This window comes from Lonchura striata, chromosome 2, assembly GCF_050655825.1.
Source record: "Lonchura striata isolate lonStrDom1 chromosome 2, ASM5065582v1, whole genome shotgun sequence".
In the NCBI taxonomy this organism is placed as follows: domain Eukaryota; kingdom Metazoa; phylum Chordata; class Aves; order Passeriformes; family Estrildidae; genus Lonchura; species Lonchura striata.
The window spans coordinates 155,832,906-155,848,383 of NC_140704.1; the positions used below are offsets into that span (position 1 = coordinate 155,832,906).

The 15,478-nt window shown below is 51.5% G+C and overlaps 4 protein-coding genes across 8 annotated transcripts in view; 2 read left to right on the forward strand and 2 right to left on the reverse strand.

Annotated features, from left to right (window-relative positions):
* Nucleotides 1-7,546, reverse strand: part of LOC116183271 (feather beta keratin-like) — a 67,746-nt gene extending 60,200 nt beyond the window's left edge. Inside the window, exon 1 of the mRNA XM_085572692.1 lies at nucleotides 7,430-7,546. The gene's annotated coding sequence lies outside the window, so the exon portion shown is untranslated. The remainder of the gene's footprint in view (nucleotides 1-7,429) is intronic.
* LOC110480294 (feather beta keratin) overlaps nucleotides 1-8,880 on the reverse strand; it is a 28,262-nt gene extending 19,382 nt beyond the window's left edge. Inside the window, exons 1-2 of one of the 2 annotated variants that reach the window (XM_085572687.1) lie at nucleotides 8,779-8,880; nucleotides 7,430-7,548 (exon numbers count right to left, since the gene is read on the reverse strand). In XM_085572687.1, coding sequence (XP_085428813.1) covers nucleotides 7,430-7,548; nucleotides 8,779-8,823 — 164 coding nt within the window. In that variant the 5' untranslated portion in view covers nucleotides 8,824-8,880. Of the gene's footprint in view, nucleotides 1-7,429; nucleotides 7,549-8,239; nucleotides 8,255-8,778 lie in introns of those variants that run through there. The other variant, XM_085572688.1, reaches the window with a different exon arrangement.
* Nucleotides 1,873-7,824, forward strand: LOC144245932 (feather beta keratin-like). Its single transcript, XM_085572689.1, has one exon. It carries the CDS (start codon nucleotides 2,045-2,047, stop codon nucleotides 2,453-2,455), a length of 411 nt encoding a protein of 136 aa, XP_085428815.1. The 5' UTR covers nucleotides 1,873-2,044; the 3' UTR covers nucleotides 2,456-7,824.
* ARHGAP39 (Rho GTPase activating protein 39) overlaps nucleotides 8,507-15,478 on the forward strand; it is a 98,497-nt gene continuing 91,525 nt past the window's right edge. Inside the window, exon 1 of one of the 4 annotated variants that reach the window (XM_085572678.1) lies at nucleotides 8,507-8,642. Coding sequence is in view for 3 of the 4 variants with exons in the window: in XM_085572679.1 (XP_085428805.1) it covers nucleotides 11,251-11,261 (11 nt within the window). In the remaining variant the exon portion in view is untranslated. Of the gene's footprint in view, nucleotides 8,643-11,063; nucleotides 11,262-15,478 lie in introns of those variants that run through there. The other 3 variants (XM_085572679.1, XM_077781746.2, XM_077781744.2) reach the window with 3 other exon arrangements.

Genomic DNA, 15,478 nt, shown 5'->3' on the forward strand with positions numbered 1-15,478 from the left:
TCAGAACAGAGGAGGCCACAATTGTCTTATGTTCCTAAAAGCTATTTATCAGTTTCTATATTCTTAATTATAAACCCAGCTAGCTAAACATTGTGCTGACAAGCAATCAATTATTAGTTAACTACTAACTCTTAACTTCATCAAGGCCTACTCATTTATTTTAATTAACTCTAGTAAGGCTTATCTCTAACTAAAATCTTAGCTCCTCTAAAATCTCTAAATTCCTTAAAGTTTACATTTCAAACCATTGTTCCAACTGATGCTCATTTTATCCCACCTGGGATGATTCCACCCCACCAAGAAGCAGGGCTTGGCGCCTGTCCTTGCTGAGCTCCAGCAGATGTCCAGGACCACTCAGGCTTTCGGTTTTGGCCAAAAAGATCCAACTCCTGGGCCACAGCACTGGGGACTTTGGAACACCGACCACAACCCTCTGGACCACAAGTTCAGAGCCTTCTCAGGCCACCACAGTGGTCACTGACACAACTCAGGCTTGCCTGGTTGTTGAGGATCATGCGACGCTCGCCTCCACGAACACGGCGCAACCTCCAAATCCTCATTGCGACCATCAGGTGCTGCCCAGAGAAGTGACCTCAACCCTCAGCCCAAGGCGGGACCCACGATTCCCTGGATATCAAAACTGCAAAATCACGAGGGGCACACGGAAAACCCAAAGAGCGACACAAAGAACAGTTTGCCTGGCTGGGGAAATGCAGGGAAGAAGGGAATGTGATGGAAGGGGCAGCAGCAAATATTTGGAACAGCAGCAAAGCTCAGACCGGCCTGACAAGGCTGAGAGAAGCTGGGGGCAACTCTTTACAACACACCCAAAAGCCACAGCAGACGAGGGCAACGGGATGACCCAAATGATGACACGCCAGCTTTCCAAAGTTTTGGTCACGTCCTCGGCCTGCCCTGACACGAAGCATCAACAGCAGAATTTGGTCGCCCTAATTGGCAATTAAAAGAATTAAAAGCTGCCACCCAAGGTCAGGTGGACATGGCCTCAAGAGAGGGACGTGGAATCGCAGAATTTACAAAGACACCATGAGAGGGGAGGGAAGAGGAGCACGCTGACCATCCGTTAGTAATTATTAGGTTTTGTAGAGGGACACAATACTGACATCTACAGAAAATAAGTTGTGAAACCTTGTGGCGTGAAGGTGGAATGAGAGAATTGAGGTCACAGCCCTGGAAAAAAGGGATTGGGCCCTGGATTGTTGTTTGTTTACTGGATTTCTAAACCAGGTCAAGGAATGAGTTTTAAATGACAGAGAACGCTGTTGTGTAAATTTGAGAAATACAAATGGACCCAAACGTTGGAACAAGCCCAGCCTGACCGTGCTCTCATATTCCAGATCCTCTCTAGATCCCACTCACGACACAAAGCCAAGAGCTCTCTTTCATCCATCAGGAAACACTCCCAGGCACCTGGATCCTGCCAAGCTGTTTCAGAGTGACCTCCCCAGAACATCAGCAGCTCCCTCAGCATTCCTGGGTGACACAATGGCTGATGGACATCCAGCAGCACAGAACAGAGTCCTGGTCTTCACAAGGCACCCACAAACCACAGCAGATGAGCGCCACAAAATGACCTCACTGATGACACCGCAGATCTTCCGAGCTCTGCTTGTTTGCTCAGCCCTCCCAGAAACACGTGGAACAATCACATCCACGCAAATACCAAATTATTAAAGTGGCTGCCACGATGGACACAGCAAGGAGAGCTGGACACGAAACTGCACAATGGTGGGAGGGAAAACAATGACTCGCCAGTAACGACAGAGCTGCTGCCTAAAAAATTACCCCGAGGCCATGGGACAAGGCTGTCCCACTCCTCCAGGACCGGCATAAAAGCCAGCCCAGAGCCTCTGTCCCTCACACACTTCTCCTGACACCTTCTGTTCCTGCTGAGAACAAGGTGAGTCTCAATCCCCTGAACCTCCTGCTCCTGCACCCCTGGCCCCTCTCTTCCAGCACGCTCAGCCCCAGCCTCAGCAGCTCCACAGCCCCACAACAGCCTCCACACTCCCTGGACCTCCTGATGCTTTGCCCCTTGTGCCCCCACACCTCTAACTTACCTCATTCCTTCTCTTCCAGGACCCTCCACACCTCACCCATGGCCTGCAACACCCTCTGCCAGCCCTGCGGACCCACCCCGCTGGCCAACAGCTGCAACGAGCCCTGTGCCCTGCAGTGCCAGGATTCCCGCGTCATCATCAACCCTTCCCCTGTGCTGGTCACCCTGCCAGGACCCATCATGACCTCCTTCCCCCAGAACACCGCCGTCGGATCCACCTCCTCGGCTGCTCTGGGCAGTGAGCTCAGTGCCCAGGGACAGCCCATCTCTGGTGGCTTTGGTGGCTTTGGCTACGGCCTTGGCTACGGCCGCGGGTTTGGCTACGGGCTGGGAGGCCTGGGCTGCTATGGCAGGAGGGGTGGCTACATCTGCTGAGGACCCTCAGCACCAACCCTGACACCAACCAACCACTCTCTGGAACACATCTGCGGCATTGAGGACACACCTCTGGACCAAAGCTCTCCAAGGGGCTCAACTCTTCCACCTCCTGCTCTCAGGCCACCAAGCAATTCAGTAGCCAAAGGACCAGCCCGGGCTGCCTGCTCACATGGCCCATCTCATTTCTGCTCTTCTCCTCTCCCTGCTCCTCATGGACCCTTCAGCTCTGTCCAGTCCCCTCTGGACAAATCCCTTCTCCCAAGCCAGAGACCATCCTGGCTGTTCCCACTGTGGGGCAGGAAGTCCTTGATGCTCTGGCCAGACCTTCTTCAATCAAAGGATCTGTGCTCGTGTTTGTCCTCTTGCACCCCAGACCAACTCCATTTTATCTATTTCTCCTGCTATTTATGGGGGTTTTTTTTGTTTTTTTGGCTTTTTTTGGTTTTTTTGCCTCAATAAAATTTTCCTGCATCACAGCCTCAGATGTCTCCTTTTTCCTTCGTCTCCAAGACCGTCCCGACCTCTCACAGCCTGAATCCGGGTGTCACTTTTCCACCAGCTCCACCTCGGGTTTGGTGTTCACCCCTTTTTTCCATCCTGGCCAAGCCACTCATCCCAGCAGAGATGAACCTCCAAGGTGCCGAGATTTATTCAGGGAAACGTTTCACCCCAAACAACCACTTGGTGTAATTTTTCCTTCCTTGTTGACCAACCTCCTTCCCTAACACCACTCAAGATCCATCAGGAGAAACAGAAAGGAATTCTGGAGGCAGGAGGGGGAAAGGAAGAGGAGGGAAAAGAAGCGCGGGGGAAAAACGCCTCATTCCTTTCCATGGGTTCGACACCGACTTCAACATCCCCAGGCAGAAAAATTATAAAGAATTGCCACAAAAAATCAAGGCTGATCTCCTAAAATCAGTGGCTGGCCTTGTCAAGCTAGGACTTTGCAAGTTCCCACGTGAAATCAATCCCGGTGTGGGCAGTTTGTTAGCACAACAATCTATTCCTGGGTGGAAAAAACAACTTGGGCTTGTGGAAACTTTTTTTTACACCCTTTGATAGAAAAATCAGAACTATCTCTCACAAATAACTTGTCCTGTATGTACCCACTGAGGGGTTTGAGTGACCAATTAATTCAGGGTAACAACTTTTTAATAACCGATAAGTAATTGGTAAGAAATTACTAACCAATTGGAGTCTGTAAAACTGGACAAAAACGAGTTACATTAATAAATTATGGGGGTTTTTCCACCACTGAAGAAAATGGAGTTATCAAAACGAGCCACTTAATTGATAAGAACGATAAGACATTGATAAGACAGCGATAACTCAACCATAACCCCATGATAAAATGCCACTAAGCCTTCCTAAACCTTCGTTATCCAGAGAAATAATTCTAAATTAATTCTGATTTGATGTTCCCTTTTATGTCTGATCCATGTTGATGATCATGGAGGGCCTTCCCAACCACAATCATTTCAGGATATGATTTTAATTAGCAGAGTGGATCTTCCCATCAAACCCTATATTGACGAAATACAATAAAATGTGATTTCTATTCAACCAGCTTTTGTTGGTGCCTTTGAAAATTAAAGTTTAATCAGCCTGAATGATTAATTCCACGACACCTTGGCGTGGAGGTGAGAGTGCTGTTCAGCTTTTCCATGTCCTGTGGAATCACAGCCCCTGATTTTCCACTTCATAATAATGATAATAAACCCTCAAAACCACCTGCAATTGATAAATCCATCGGCAGACCCCAGCAAGCAGATGGGGAAGGAAAAATAACCCCATGAAAATTAAAAAAAACCCCAAAAACCTTCTGTTTTAAGTAAATCCATAAAGCCCCACCAGAATAAATCAGAATAAATGCCAAAACCAAACCAGCAAAGGCCTTCTGGGGGAGAAAGGCTGACAAAAATATAGAACACACCTGGTTAGGAAACTCCACCTAAAGAAATTATTAAGAATTGAGCAATGAGCAGAGAAAAATAGAGGGAGGAAGGGAAAAGGATCAATTTTAACAAAAAAGAGGGGGGAAATGGCAAAAACCCCCTGTGAGAAAGGGGGAAGAACAACAACCCAAAGGCAAAAAGCTCCTTAAAATCTTGATAACGAGAACAAATTCTGAATTTTTCCGAAGCAAATCTGCAGGTGCCTCAGAGCGCTGCACCAGTTCCATGTCAGTATTCACCATCCACAGGGTGCCTGGACCACGGATTTTGGGTGTTGTCACCTCCTGCTCTCCCTGTCCCCACCCTGACGGAAAAGTTTGGGACAATCCAGAGCACCCGGGTCAGGGAATTGTGGAAGGATTTGGGTGGGAAGGGACCTTAAAGATGTTTAATTCCAACATTTGGCCTGGGCAGTGGCACCTTCCACCATCCCAGGTTGCTCCAATCCCGTCCAACCTGGCCATGGATGTTTCCAGGGATGGGGCAGCCACAGATTCCCTGGGAATTCCATCCCAGCCCCTCACCACCCTCACCGGGAGGAATTCATTCCCAATATCCCAAATTCCCTCTGTTCATTTAAATCCATTCCCCTCCTCCCGTCCCTCCAGGCTCTTTCCCAAAGATTCCGCTCAAATCAAACTTGGAAACAAAGGAAGCAGGAAGGAATTCATTCCCAATATCCCAAATTCCCTCTGTTCATTTAAATCCATTCCCCTCCTTCTGTCCCTCCAGGCTCTTTCCAAAGATTTCGCTCAAATCAAACTTGGAAACAAAGGAAGCAGGAAGGAATTCATTCCCAATATCCCAAATTCCCTCTGTTCATCTCAAGCCATTCCCCTCCTCCTGTCCCTCCAGGCTCTTTCCCAAAGATTTTGCTCAAATCAAACTTGGAAACAAAGGAAGCAGGAAGGAATTCATTCCCAATATCCCAAATTCCCTCTGTTCATCTCAAGCCATTCCCCTCCTCCTGTCCCTCCAGGCTCTTTCCCAAAGATTTCGCTCAAATCAAACTTGGAAACAAAGGAAGCAAATCCACCGGCCAGGATCCCACTGTCAGCATCCCGTTATTCCTGGGGGGCTGCACCCGACCCCGGGAAGGGAGCCCCAATCCCTCCACCTTGGAAAAGCCTCTGGAGTGATGGCTCTGCCCAAAGCTGACAGTAAAAGGGTTTTAAAATCACGGGGATTTCGGGTTAAAAGGGAAATTAAGCTTAGCAGGCCCTGAAAAAAATAAATACCCTGGGCACATGCAGGCCTCGTACCTTGCTAGAACCTGTACATGGTAAATGATATAATTGTTAGATGTGATGATTGCTTAGTAATTAAATAGAATTGCTGTTTAATCGTAAGAATAATCACGAGAAACTGTGGTCAGGGGCCTGAGAAAGATCCCGAGAAACTCGTGCTTGAATAAAGTCAATGTGTACAATAGGCCAGTGTAAGTTTAATAATGAATAGGTAAGTTATATAACGATGGGATATAAAATCAGAGTCAGATTTGGGTCTGCAGCCCGGAATTCCCAGAGCTCCCGAGCAAAGCACCTGCATGGAATCCTATCCCGTGGCTATGAGCGTTCCTGAACGCTGGCAAACCCAATCCCACGGACGCGGAATTCACCTTCCCGGAGAAAAGCTGCCTGGAAAAACGGGATGGGGACCATCAGGCCGTGGAACCGGGCGGGCTTTAGGCTCCTTCCCACCCCAAACCGTTGCACAGGGATTCAGGAGCCCAACCCGTTCACCTCAACAGGGCGACCCTTCCACGGGAATTTCCCGGCTTTCTTCCCGGCCTCCTTTGGCCCGGGCACACCGGGACGCTCCGAGCCTCCCTCTCCTCCCGGGATTTGTTATTCCCTGGCAGGATTGCCCAAGGACCAGGAGAGGACTCAGGTGCAGCTCAGGAGGACTGGAATTATATTTCCCACTCCCCAAATCCGCTGTTGCTCAAGAGGACTTTGCGACCGGCGGCTGAATTCCTGCTGGGACAACAACAACAACGTTTCCCAATTTCCCAGCTGGACACGGACACGGAAATGAGGATTTTATACGGATTCAGCAACTGCTCAGGGTTGCGTGAACATCAGCAGAGCCGGGAAAGCAAATTCACCAACATGGGGGAAAAAAATCATCCCGAAAAAACGCCCTCCAGTCCTGAAGGAGTCTCGTTCTCCAGCTTCATTCCTTAGGGATGGATTTGCAACAGGCCGGGGGGAACGGAGAGGAACAGCGCGTTAAAATATGGGATTAAAACATCAGCACTCCAAGATTTGGGCTGTGGAATCGATGGGATTGGATTTTTTTCATGGTATGGTTCTGTTTGGGAGAGACCCTCAAGATCACCCACTCCCATCATTTCCTTGATGGAAAAGTGGATTTAATTTTTTCCTCTGTTCCTCTTGTTTCAACGCTGAGGGGGGGTTTCTGAGTTGTTCCAAGCGTTTACATAACTTAAAAATATTAAAAGACAACAGTCTCACGTTTCCATGGCGATGGAGGCAGCGGGAGTTCACGGGCTTGAGTTGTTGGCGTCTCGTTTTTTAATCAAGGTTGAAAAGCCAGAGGAAATTTGCTTGGAGCTTCCCTGAAAAGCCCCAGGCAGAACAAAGAGAATTCAGGAATAGAAGCATGGAATGGTTTTGGGTTGGAAGGGACCTCGGCCACGTCCCCAAGTGCCACATCAGACCCCTCGGAGATGTCCTGATTTTCCTCTGGAATGGTCCAAGGAGCTCCCTGGGGTCGTGGGAGGTGTCCCAGCCCATGGCGGGCAGGTGGGAACTCGACGAAATTCCCTTCCGACCCAAACCATTCCAGGATTTGGTGGCGGAATGGATTTTCTCGGATCGGGATGCGTAGAGAAAACGAAATTTCATTCTGCGCAAATCAGGTTAAATTGAAAAAAAAAAAACAACAAAAAAACCCAGAAAAACAACCAGCCCGAAACGAAACGTTTCCAAAACTAAACCTTAAAGAGCAACAGGAGCGGGAGGGAAAAAAACCCAAAATTTTACTGACTCACCCTTTCCCAGCCTCCATGCAGGTCCCAGAGGAGCCCAGAGGAGAAAACCTGATGGGTTTTGGATCCTTCTGCTCCCAAAAAAAAACCCACGGGCTGGACGTGAGGAAGATCTCGCAGCCCTGGAAAAGAGAACACGAGAGGAGCACCCCGGGCACGGTGGAGCTGCTGAGACAGCCGGCCAAATTCCTGGGAAAATTGCAAGTCAGGGATTGTGCTGAGGCTGGAAAGGGAATAAAAGGGTTTTGTGGTTGGGTTTCGCGCCGTGACCGAACTTGTCCCCTTCTTGGCAAATTGAATTTCCCCGAGTTTTGGCCACGGGGTGAAAAACCCGCTCCGAAGGTCTCGTGGTGTCCTCAACTCATTTGGCACCCCGGCCAGATGTTCTTTATCCTCCCCCCCAAAAAAATAATATATATTTTGGGCTTGGGGCGTGTTGAGTTTTGGGGTGTGTTGATGGACGTGGGGGCGAGGGAATGCCCGAGCGAGCAGCGGGAAGGGCTGGTGGGGTCGAGGGAGAAGTTTGGGGGGCGTGTTGAGTTTTGGGGTGTGTTGATGGACGTGGGGGCGAGGGAATGCCCGAGGGAGCAGCGGGAAGGGCTGGTGGGGTCGAGGGAGAAGTTTGGGGGGCGCAAATTTCAGCGGAGACCCCCGGGATGGACAGAGCGGGCAGAGCTGGGGGTTGGCCCGGAGGGGTTGGAGCCCCCCGAGTTTGGGGGTCCCCATCCCAAAGGATGGAGGGAATGGGAGCACGGTGGGGGGGACACGGGTAAATACGGCATTACCGTATTTACAAACGGCGGCTGCGCGTACCGTAATTCCCAGCGGCCGCCGCGCTGCTTTGAAGTGCGCATGTGCCAAAACCGACGCCGGGTTTTGGCGTGCGCGTGGGACCGCGACCGTAATTCCACTTTGCGCATGCGCACTGCAATCAGCCTGTTCTGAGTGCGCGCCGCACGGTTACCGTAATTCCCGGCGCGCACGCGCATCGCAGCTACAGGAATTCTGGCTGCGCATGCGCACTTAGGTACCGTAATGTCCGATGCGCATCCCCTACCGCGCGTCCAAGGGCGCATGCGCACAGCGGGCAGCGCGGTTCCAACGAGGCTCACGCGTTACCGTAATTCCAAATGCGCACCCGCGATTACCGCGTTTCCAAACACGCATGCGCGCCACAGCTGCCGTAATTCCGAGCGCTCCTCCGAGCACAGCTACCGTAAGTACAAATGCGCATCACATCTCAGGTGCCGTGATTCCAAGGGCGCCGTGATTCCAAAGGTACCGTATTTCCCAAGGCGCATGCGCCCCCCCCCTCGCTGCCCTTGCCAAACGCGCCTGCGCGCCACCAGTACCGTAATTCCGCATTTCGCGCCCATCCGGTGTCTCCCAGAGCGCATGCGCACCACAACTACCGTAATTCCGACCGCATCGCCCACCGGAACTCCGCTGTTCCCAAGCGCGCATGCGCACAATTACCGTACTTCCCGAAGAGCCGCACAACCCCCCCAGTCACAAATGCGCTTGCGCGCCGCAGCTACCGTAATTCACCGGTAATTCGGGGCGCGCATCCCAGCACAACTACCGTATTTCCCGACGCGCGCCCACCACAACCACCCGTATTTCCGAACGCAACTACCGTAATTCCAGACGCGCACGTCACTAAAAAACTACCGTATTTCCCAGCACGCACGAGAACACAACTACCGTAATTGCAGACGCGCACTCACTAAAAAACTACCGTATTTACGAGTGCGCACGAGAACACAACTACCGTAATTGCAGACGCGCACTCACTAAAAAACTACCGTATTTACGAGTGCGCACACAAACACAACTACCGTAATTGCAGACGCGCGCTCACTAAAAAACTACCGTATTTACGTGTGCGCACAAGAACACAACTACCGTAATTGCAGAAGTGCGCGTCACAAAAAAACTACCGTATTTACGAGTGCGCACAAGAACACAACTACCGTAATTGCAGACGCGCACGTCACAAAAAAACTACCGTATTTCCCAGTGTGCACAAGAACACAACTACCGTAATTGCAGACGCGCGCTCACTAAAAAACTACCGTATTTCCCAGCGCGCACAAGAACACAACTACCGTAACTGCAGACGTGCACGTCACTAAAAAACTACCGTATTTCCCAGTGCACACAAACACAACTACCGTAATTGCAGACGCGCACTCACTAAAAAGTACCGTATTTACGAGCGCTCATAAGAACACAACTACCGTAATTGCAGACGCGCACTCACTAAAAAGTACCGTATTTACGAGCGCACACGACAACACAACTACCGTAATTGCAGAAGTGCGCGTCACAAAAAAACTACCGTATTTATGAGTGTGCACAAGAACACAACTACCGTAATTGCAGATGCAAGCTCACTAAAAAACTACCGTATTTACGAGAGTGCACGGCAACACAGCTACCGTAATTGCAGAAGTGCGCTCACTAAAAAACTACCGTATTTACGAGTGTGCACAAGAACGCAACTACCGTAATTGCAGAAGTGCGCGTCACAAAAAAACTACCGTATTTCCCAGTGCGCACAAGAACACAACTACCGTAATTGCAGACGCGCGCTCATTAAAAAACTACCGTATTTACGAGCGTGCATGGCAACACAACTACCGTAATTGCAGATGCGCGCTCACTAAAAAAACTACCGTATTTCCCAGCGCGCATGAGAACACAACTACCGTAATTCCAGGCGTGCGCTCACTAAAAAACTACCGTATTTCCCAGTGTGCACAAGAACACAACTACTGTAATTGCAGAAGTGCGCGTCACAAAAAAACTACCGTATTTACGAGTGCGCACAAGAACACAACTATCGTAATTGCAGACGTGCGCTCACTAAAAAACTACCGTATTTCCCAGCGCGCATGAGAACACAACTACCGTAATTCCAGGCGCGCGATCACTAAAAAACTACCGTATTTCCCAGCGCACGCGAGAACACAACTACCGTAATTGCAGACGCGCGCTCACTAAAAAACTACCGTATTTCCCCGCGTGCACGAGAACACAACTACCGTAATTGCAGACGCGCGCTCACTAAAAAACTACCGTATTTCCCCGCGTGCACGAGAACACAACTACCGTAATTGCAGACGCGCGCTCACTAAAAAACTACCGTATTTACGAGCGCGCACAAGAACACAACTACCGTAATTGCAGACGTGCGCTCACTAAAAAACTACCGTATTTACGAGTGCGCACAGCAACACAAGTACCGTAATTGCAGAAGTGCGCGTCACAAAAAAACTACCGTATTTACGAGCGCGCACAAGAACACAACTACCGTAATTGCAGACGCGCGCTCATTAAAAAACTACCGTATTTCCCAGCGCGCACAAGAACACAACTACCGTAATTGCAGACGCGCGCTCATTAAAAAACTACCGTATTTTCTCGTATTTCGCGCAGCGAAACTGCCTCGACCGCGCCGTTACCGTAATCCCCCGCGCGCACGCGCACCGCGCTCCACGCCCCCAACTCCGCGCTACCGTATTTCCCAGAAAGCGCCCCCCCCCAATTCGCATCATGGGTAGGGGCGTGGTTTGCGCTGCGAAGGGGCGGGGCCGGGGCGGGCCACGCCCCCCTGCGCCGCGCTGATTGGCCGCGCCGCGGTTGTCGCTGGTGACGGGGACGCGGCGGGGCCGCCGCGCTCGGAGCGCGCCGGGAGCGGCCGCGGAGCGAGGAGGGGCCGGGCGGGGCGGGCGAGGCGCGGGGTCGGTGCCGGCGGGGCCATGGGAGGCCGGAGCGGCGCCGGGAGCGGCGGCCGACAGCGCTAGGAGCCGCCGGGGATCATGGCGGAGAGGTGAGCGGAGGGGGGGGGAAAGGGGGGTGGGATTTGGGGAGGGGGTGGGGGTGGGGGGGGTTGGGCTGCGCCTCCTGGTTCAAACCCCCCCCCTAAACCCCCCCGTTCGTGCATCCCCCTCCTCTTATATAGGTGACCCCCCTCTTTGAGGTGCCCTTGACCCCCCCCTTCCATCCCCGCTTTGGGGGTCTCGGCGGGTTTTTTGGGAATTTGAGGTGTTCCCTCCTCTTCTGGCTCCGCTTCGATTTTGGGGTGCTGCGTCGCTGCCTCCGCTGCGTCCAGGTGTGGTGGCTCCGGCTGGAGAATTCCAAGCCCACCTCCCAGATTTTGGTGCATGGAGGGCTGGATGCGCCCACCCGGCTCCCCGTGGCTGCGGGAAGGGGATGGGAAAAGGGGGGGATGGGGCTCAACCCCACCCTGGATTTCGGGGAGAATTGGGAAAGGAGTTGGGGTGGTGGGGGGGAGGGATTGGATCCCATCCTGCTCCCGGTGGAGGGGCTGGATCCCACCCTGCTCCCTTTGGAAGGGGTTATGGAGGGGCTGGATCCCACCTGGAGCGGCTGGATCCCACCCTGCTCCTCTCAGGGTTTATTTTTTTTTTGGAGGGGTTGGATCCCACCCTGCTCCTCTCAGGGTTTATTTTTTTTTTTGGAGGGGCTGGATCCCACCCTGCTCCTCTCAGGGTTTATTTTTGGAGGGGCTGGATCCCACCCTGCTCCTCTCAGGGGTTTTTATGGAAGGCTTGGATCTTATCCTGCTCCCCATGGCCGGGGTTGGATCCCGGTTCCCTGGTTCGTGGAGAGGCTGGATCCCACCCTGACATCCTGAGAGGGGTTTGGAGGGGCTGGATCCCACCCTGCTCCCTCCAGAGGGATTAAATCCCACCCTGCTCCCCTTTTTTGGGGGTTTGGAGGGGCTGGATCCCACCCTGACATCCTGAGAGGGGTTTGGAGGGGCTGGATCCCACCCTGCTCCCTCCAGAGGGATTAAATCCCACCCTGCTTCCCCTTTTTGGGGGTTTGGAGGGGCTGGATCCCACCCTGCTCCTTAGGAAGGTGATGGATCCCACCCTGCTCCCTCCAGAGGGATTAAATCCCATCCTGCTCCCCTTTTTTGGGGGTTTGGAGGGGCTGGATCCCATCCTGATCCCTATGGAGGGGCTGGATCCCATCCTGCTCCCCTTTTTTGGGGATTTGGAGGGGCTGGATCCCACCCTGCTCCCTCCAGAGGGATTAAATCCCATCCTGCTCCCCTTTTTTGGGGTTTGGAAGAGCTGGATCCCATCCTGATCCCTATGGAGGGGCTGGATCCCACCCTGCTCCCCTTTTTTGGGGATTTGGAAGAGCTGGATCCCATCCTGATCCCTATGGAGGGGAAGGTGCTGGATCCCACCCCGCTCCTTATGGAAGGCTTCAATCCCACCCTGCTCCCGATTTTTTTGGGATTTGGAAGGGCCGGATCCCACCCCGCTCCTTAGGAAGGGGTTTGGGAAGTTCTGGATCTGGGATCTGGGGTGGGGGGGGGTTTGAAATCCCACCCCTCTCCCTGGGAAAGGTGATGGGAAGGGCTGGATGGAAAAGCTCGGGATCGGGGCCGGGCTGGATCCCGTGGGATGCGGGCGGCGTTTTCCCGGAGATGGAAGGAGCCGGGAAAAGGGGAGAGAGCAGACAGGGATGGAGAGGATGAGGAGGAGGAGGAGGAGGATGAGGATGAGGAGGAAGAGCGGGGGCTGCAGCGGGATGCGCAACGCCGGAATTCGGGGCGGGGATCCCGACAGCCAAATCCGCTGGTTTTGGGAAGGTGGAAGGAGGCAGAATTCCCCGGGATTCATTTTATTTCCCGAATACAGCAGAGCCGCCGGTTTGGGATTTTTTAAATATTTTTTTCCACCACCTCTCCCTCCTCTTTCCCCCCATTCCTTACGTTTCCCTCCGGCTGTAAAAACTGCAGGATGCGAGTGGAGTTATTTCATTATTTCCCCATCTATTTATTTATTTCCTCATTCATTTCTTTGAATAAATTCTCATTTAGTCGCCCCCCTCGTTTATTTATTTTTTTCCTCGTTTGTTCCCCCCCCCCTCCCCTCTCATCTAACGAATAATTTAATTCATCCTCTTATTTATTCCCACTTTAATCAACCCCCGGAGTGACCTCTACGGAGAAATCCGCAGCTGCTCCGGCCTCACCTGGCACACACGCAGCTGGGTGGGATTAAAAGGGAAAAAAATAAATTCAAAAATTTAAAAAAAAAACAGCAAAAAAACCCACGTTTTCCGTAGAAAATGGATGGATTCGGGATGTTTGAGGGAGCAGCAGGTGGTGCTCGGTTGGGCTCCTTCCCCCACGGAATCTTTTCCCGGATGGAAGTTGGCGGAGATCGGCGGGGCTGGTGCCGCCGATGGTTTTGGGGAAAGGGGGAGAGCGTTGGGATTGGGTGCTGGATACGGATTCCTTTGGAAATGTGGAATTCCGGGTGGTTTCGGTGCTTTTGTGCCGGATTTTGGAGCTCTCCGGGCGTTGTTCCGCGTGGATTTTTTTGGGTCGCGTTCCCGCGGGATCGCTGGCGGGGAAGGGAGAACGTCCAGCAGCTTTTCCTTTCTCCAAAAGGGATTTTCTTTGGAAATCCCAAATTAATTTGAATATCCCAAATGACAGAATCCTGGAATGGTTTGGAAGAGGCCTTAAACCCCTCCTAACCCCCACAGGAATCCCACCTCATCCCGTTTTCCTCCATCCCAGCTTTCTCCGAGCCCGATCCGACCTGGAGTTGGGGTGTGGGATCTTGGGAGCGATTCCAGGCCTAAAAAAAAGAAAAAAAAAAAACAAATTTGGGTGGATTTAACTCCAAAAAAATCAGAATTTTGCATCACCGGTGGTGGCACCACTCATCCCACCAGAACCAGGGATGGATTTTCAGGATAATCCCAACATGAATCCCATTGGGAAAGAGCATTTTGGTGGGGAGGCCCTCGTTTTTTTTTTCCAGGGAAGTTTTTTGGCTTTTTCTCACCCAAATCCTGGATTTTTCCAGCTGCAAATCCACACGATCCAAAGTCCAGGCTGTCTGTGAGCCAGATATCCTCGGGCTGCTCTTTTCCAGAGGGGCTGGAGATGGGTTCAAAGGGATTTTTGGGAATGTCCCGCTGTGCCCTGGGATTGGCTGCTTGGCGTGGTGGGAGCGAGGAAGGGTCAGGGATTTTATGGAATTGTTTAGGCTGGAAAAAAAAACAAAAAACCCTAAAATCACCTAAAAATGTTGGAAGGAAAGGGAGGCTCCCGAAGGTTTTCCAAATCCTGACTCAGGTTGTGTTTTCCCGATATCCATGAAAATTGGTCAGTTCCGTTTTATCCCGATTTTTATTTTTTATTTTTTTGGGGATTTTATTCATTGGTGCCGCCGTTTCCTTGGGACAAGGAGCCTGGATGCAACCCCAGGTGGTTTTTATGGATTTTCCAACCTTTTGTGGGGGTTTCCAGGCCTTTTATTTCGCTGGATCATCCCAGATGATCCACCATCATTTAAAAAAAAAAAAAAAAAAAGGCATTCCGTGGAATTCCAGGCTTCTGGAAAATTTCGGAATGCCGCGTGTGGGGGTTGGTTGGACATCACAACTCCTGGGAAAATGAAAATCTGGTCCCGTGGGCCACCGAATCCCTTCTTTAGTGGGAAGCTGGAGAATTCCTGCTGCATCCCATGGCTCCTCCCCACGGATAATCCCGATGTTCTCAGCTGGAGCTCCAGGGAAGGAATTCCCTCAATTTTGAGCTCCTTTAAAGCTTTTTTCTTCCCCTTCCCAACTCCAATTCCCAGAAAATTTGGATGAATCCGTATTTCTTCACCTGGATTTGATGGTGACCTACTTAGGCCTCGATCCCAAAATTCCGGAGCGCCTTCAACCATTCCCAGGAAAGCAAAGCTTTGCGGCGCCGTCGTTGCTTTCCCGAAAACTGATGGATTTTGGGAGTCCCGCCTCTGGGAATTTGGGAACGGCCACCACAAAAAAAAAAAACCCAACCCAATAATGACCCCAAAACCTTTTTTTTAAAAAAAAAAAAAGAAAAAAATCCCGAATCCAAACCGCAAAACACAGCTGGGAATTCAGGCAGATTCCAGAGGCAAATTGGTGTCAAATCCCATAAAAACCCACAGGGTCTCCACTGGTGGAACTGGATTTCTGGATTTAGGGAAGGATCCCAAATCCTGGGATTTTTGGGGC

Coding starts and splice junctions, on each gene's coding strand:
- LOC144245932 (XM_085572689.1), top strand. CDS start 2,045: ATGCTTTGCCCCTTGTGCCCCCACACCTCTAACTTACCTCATTCCTTC.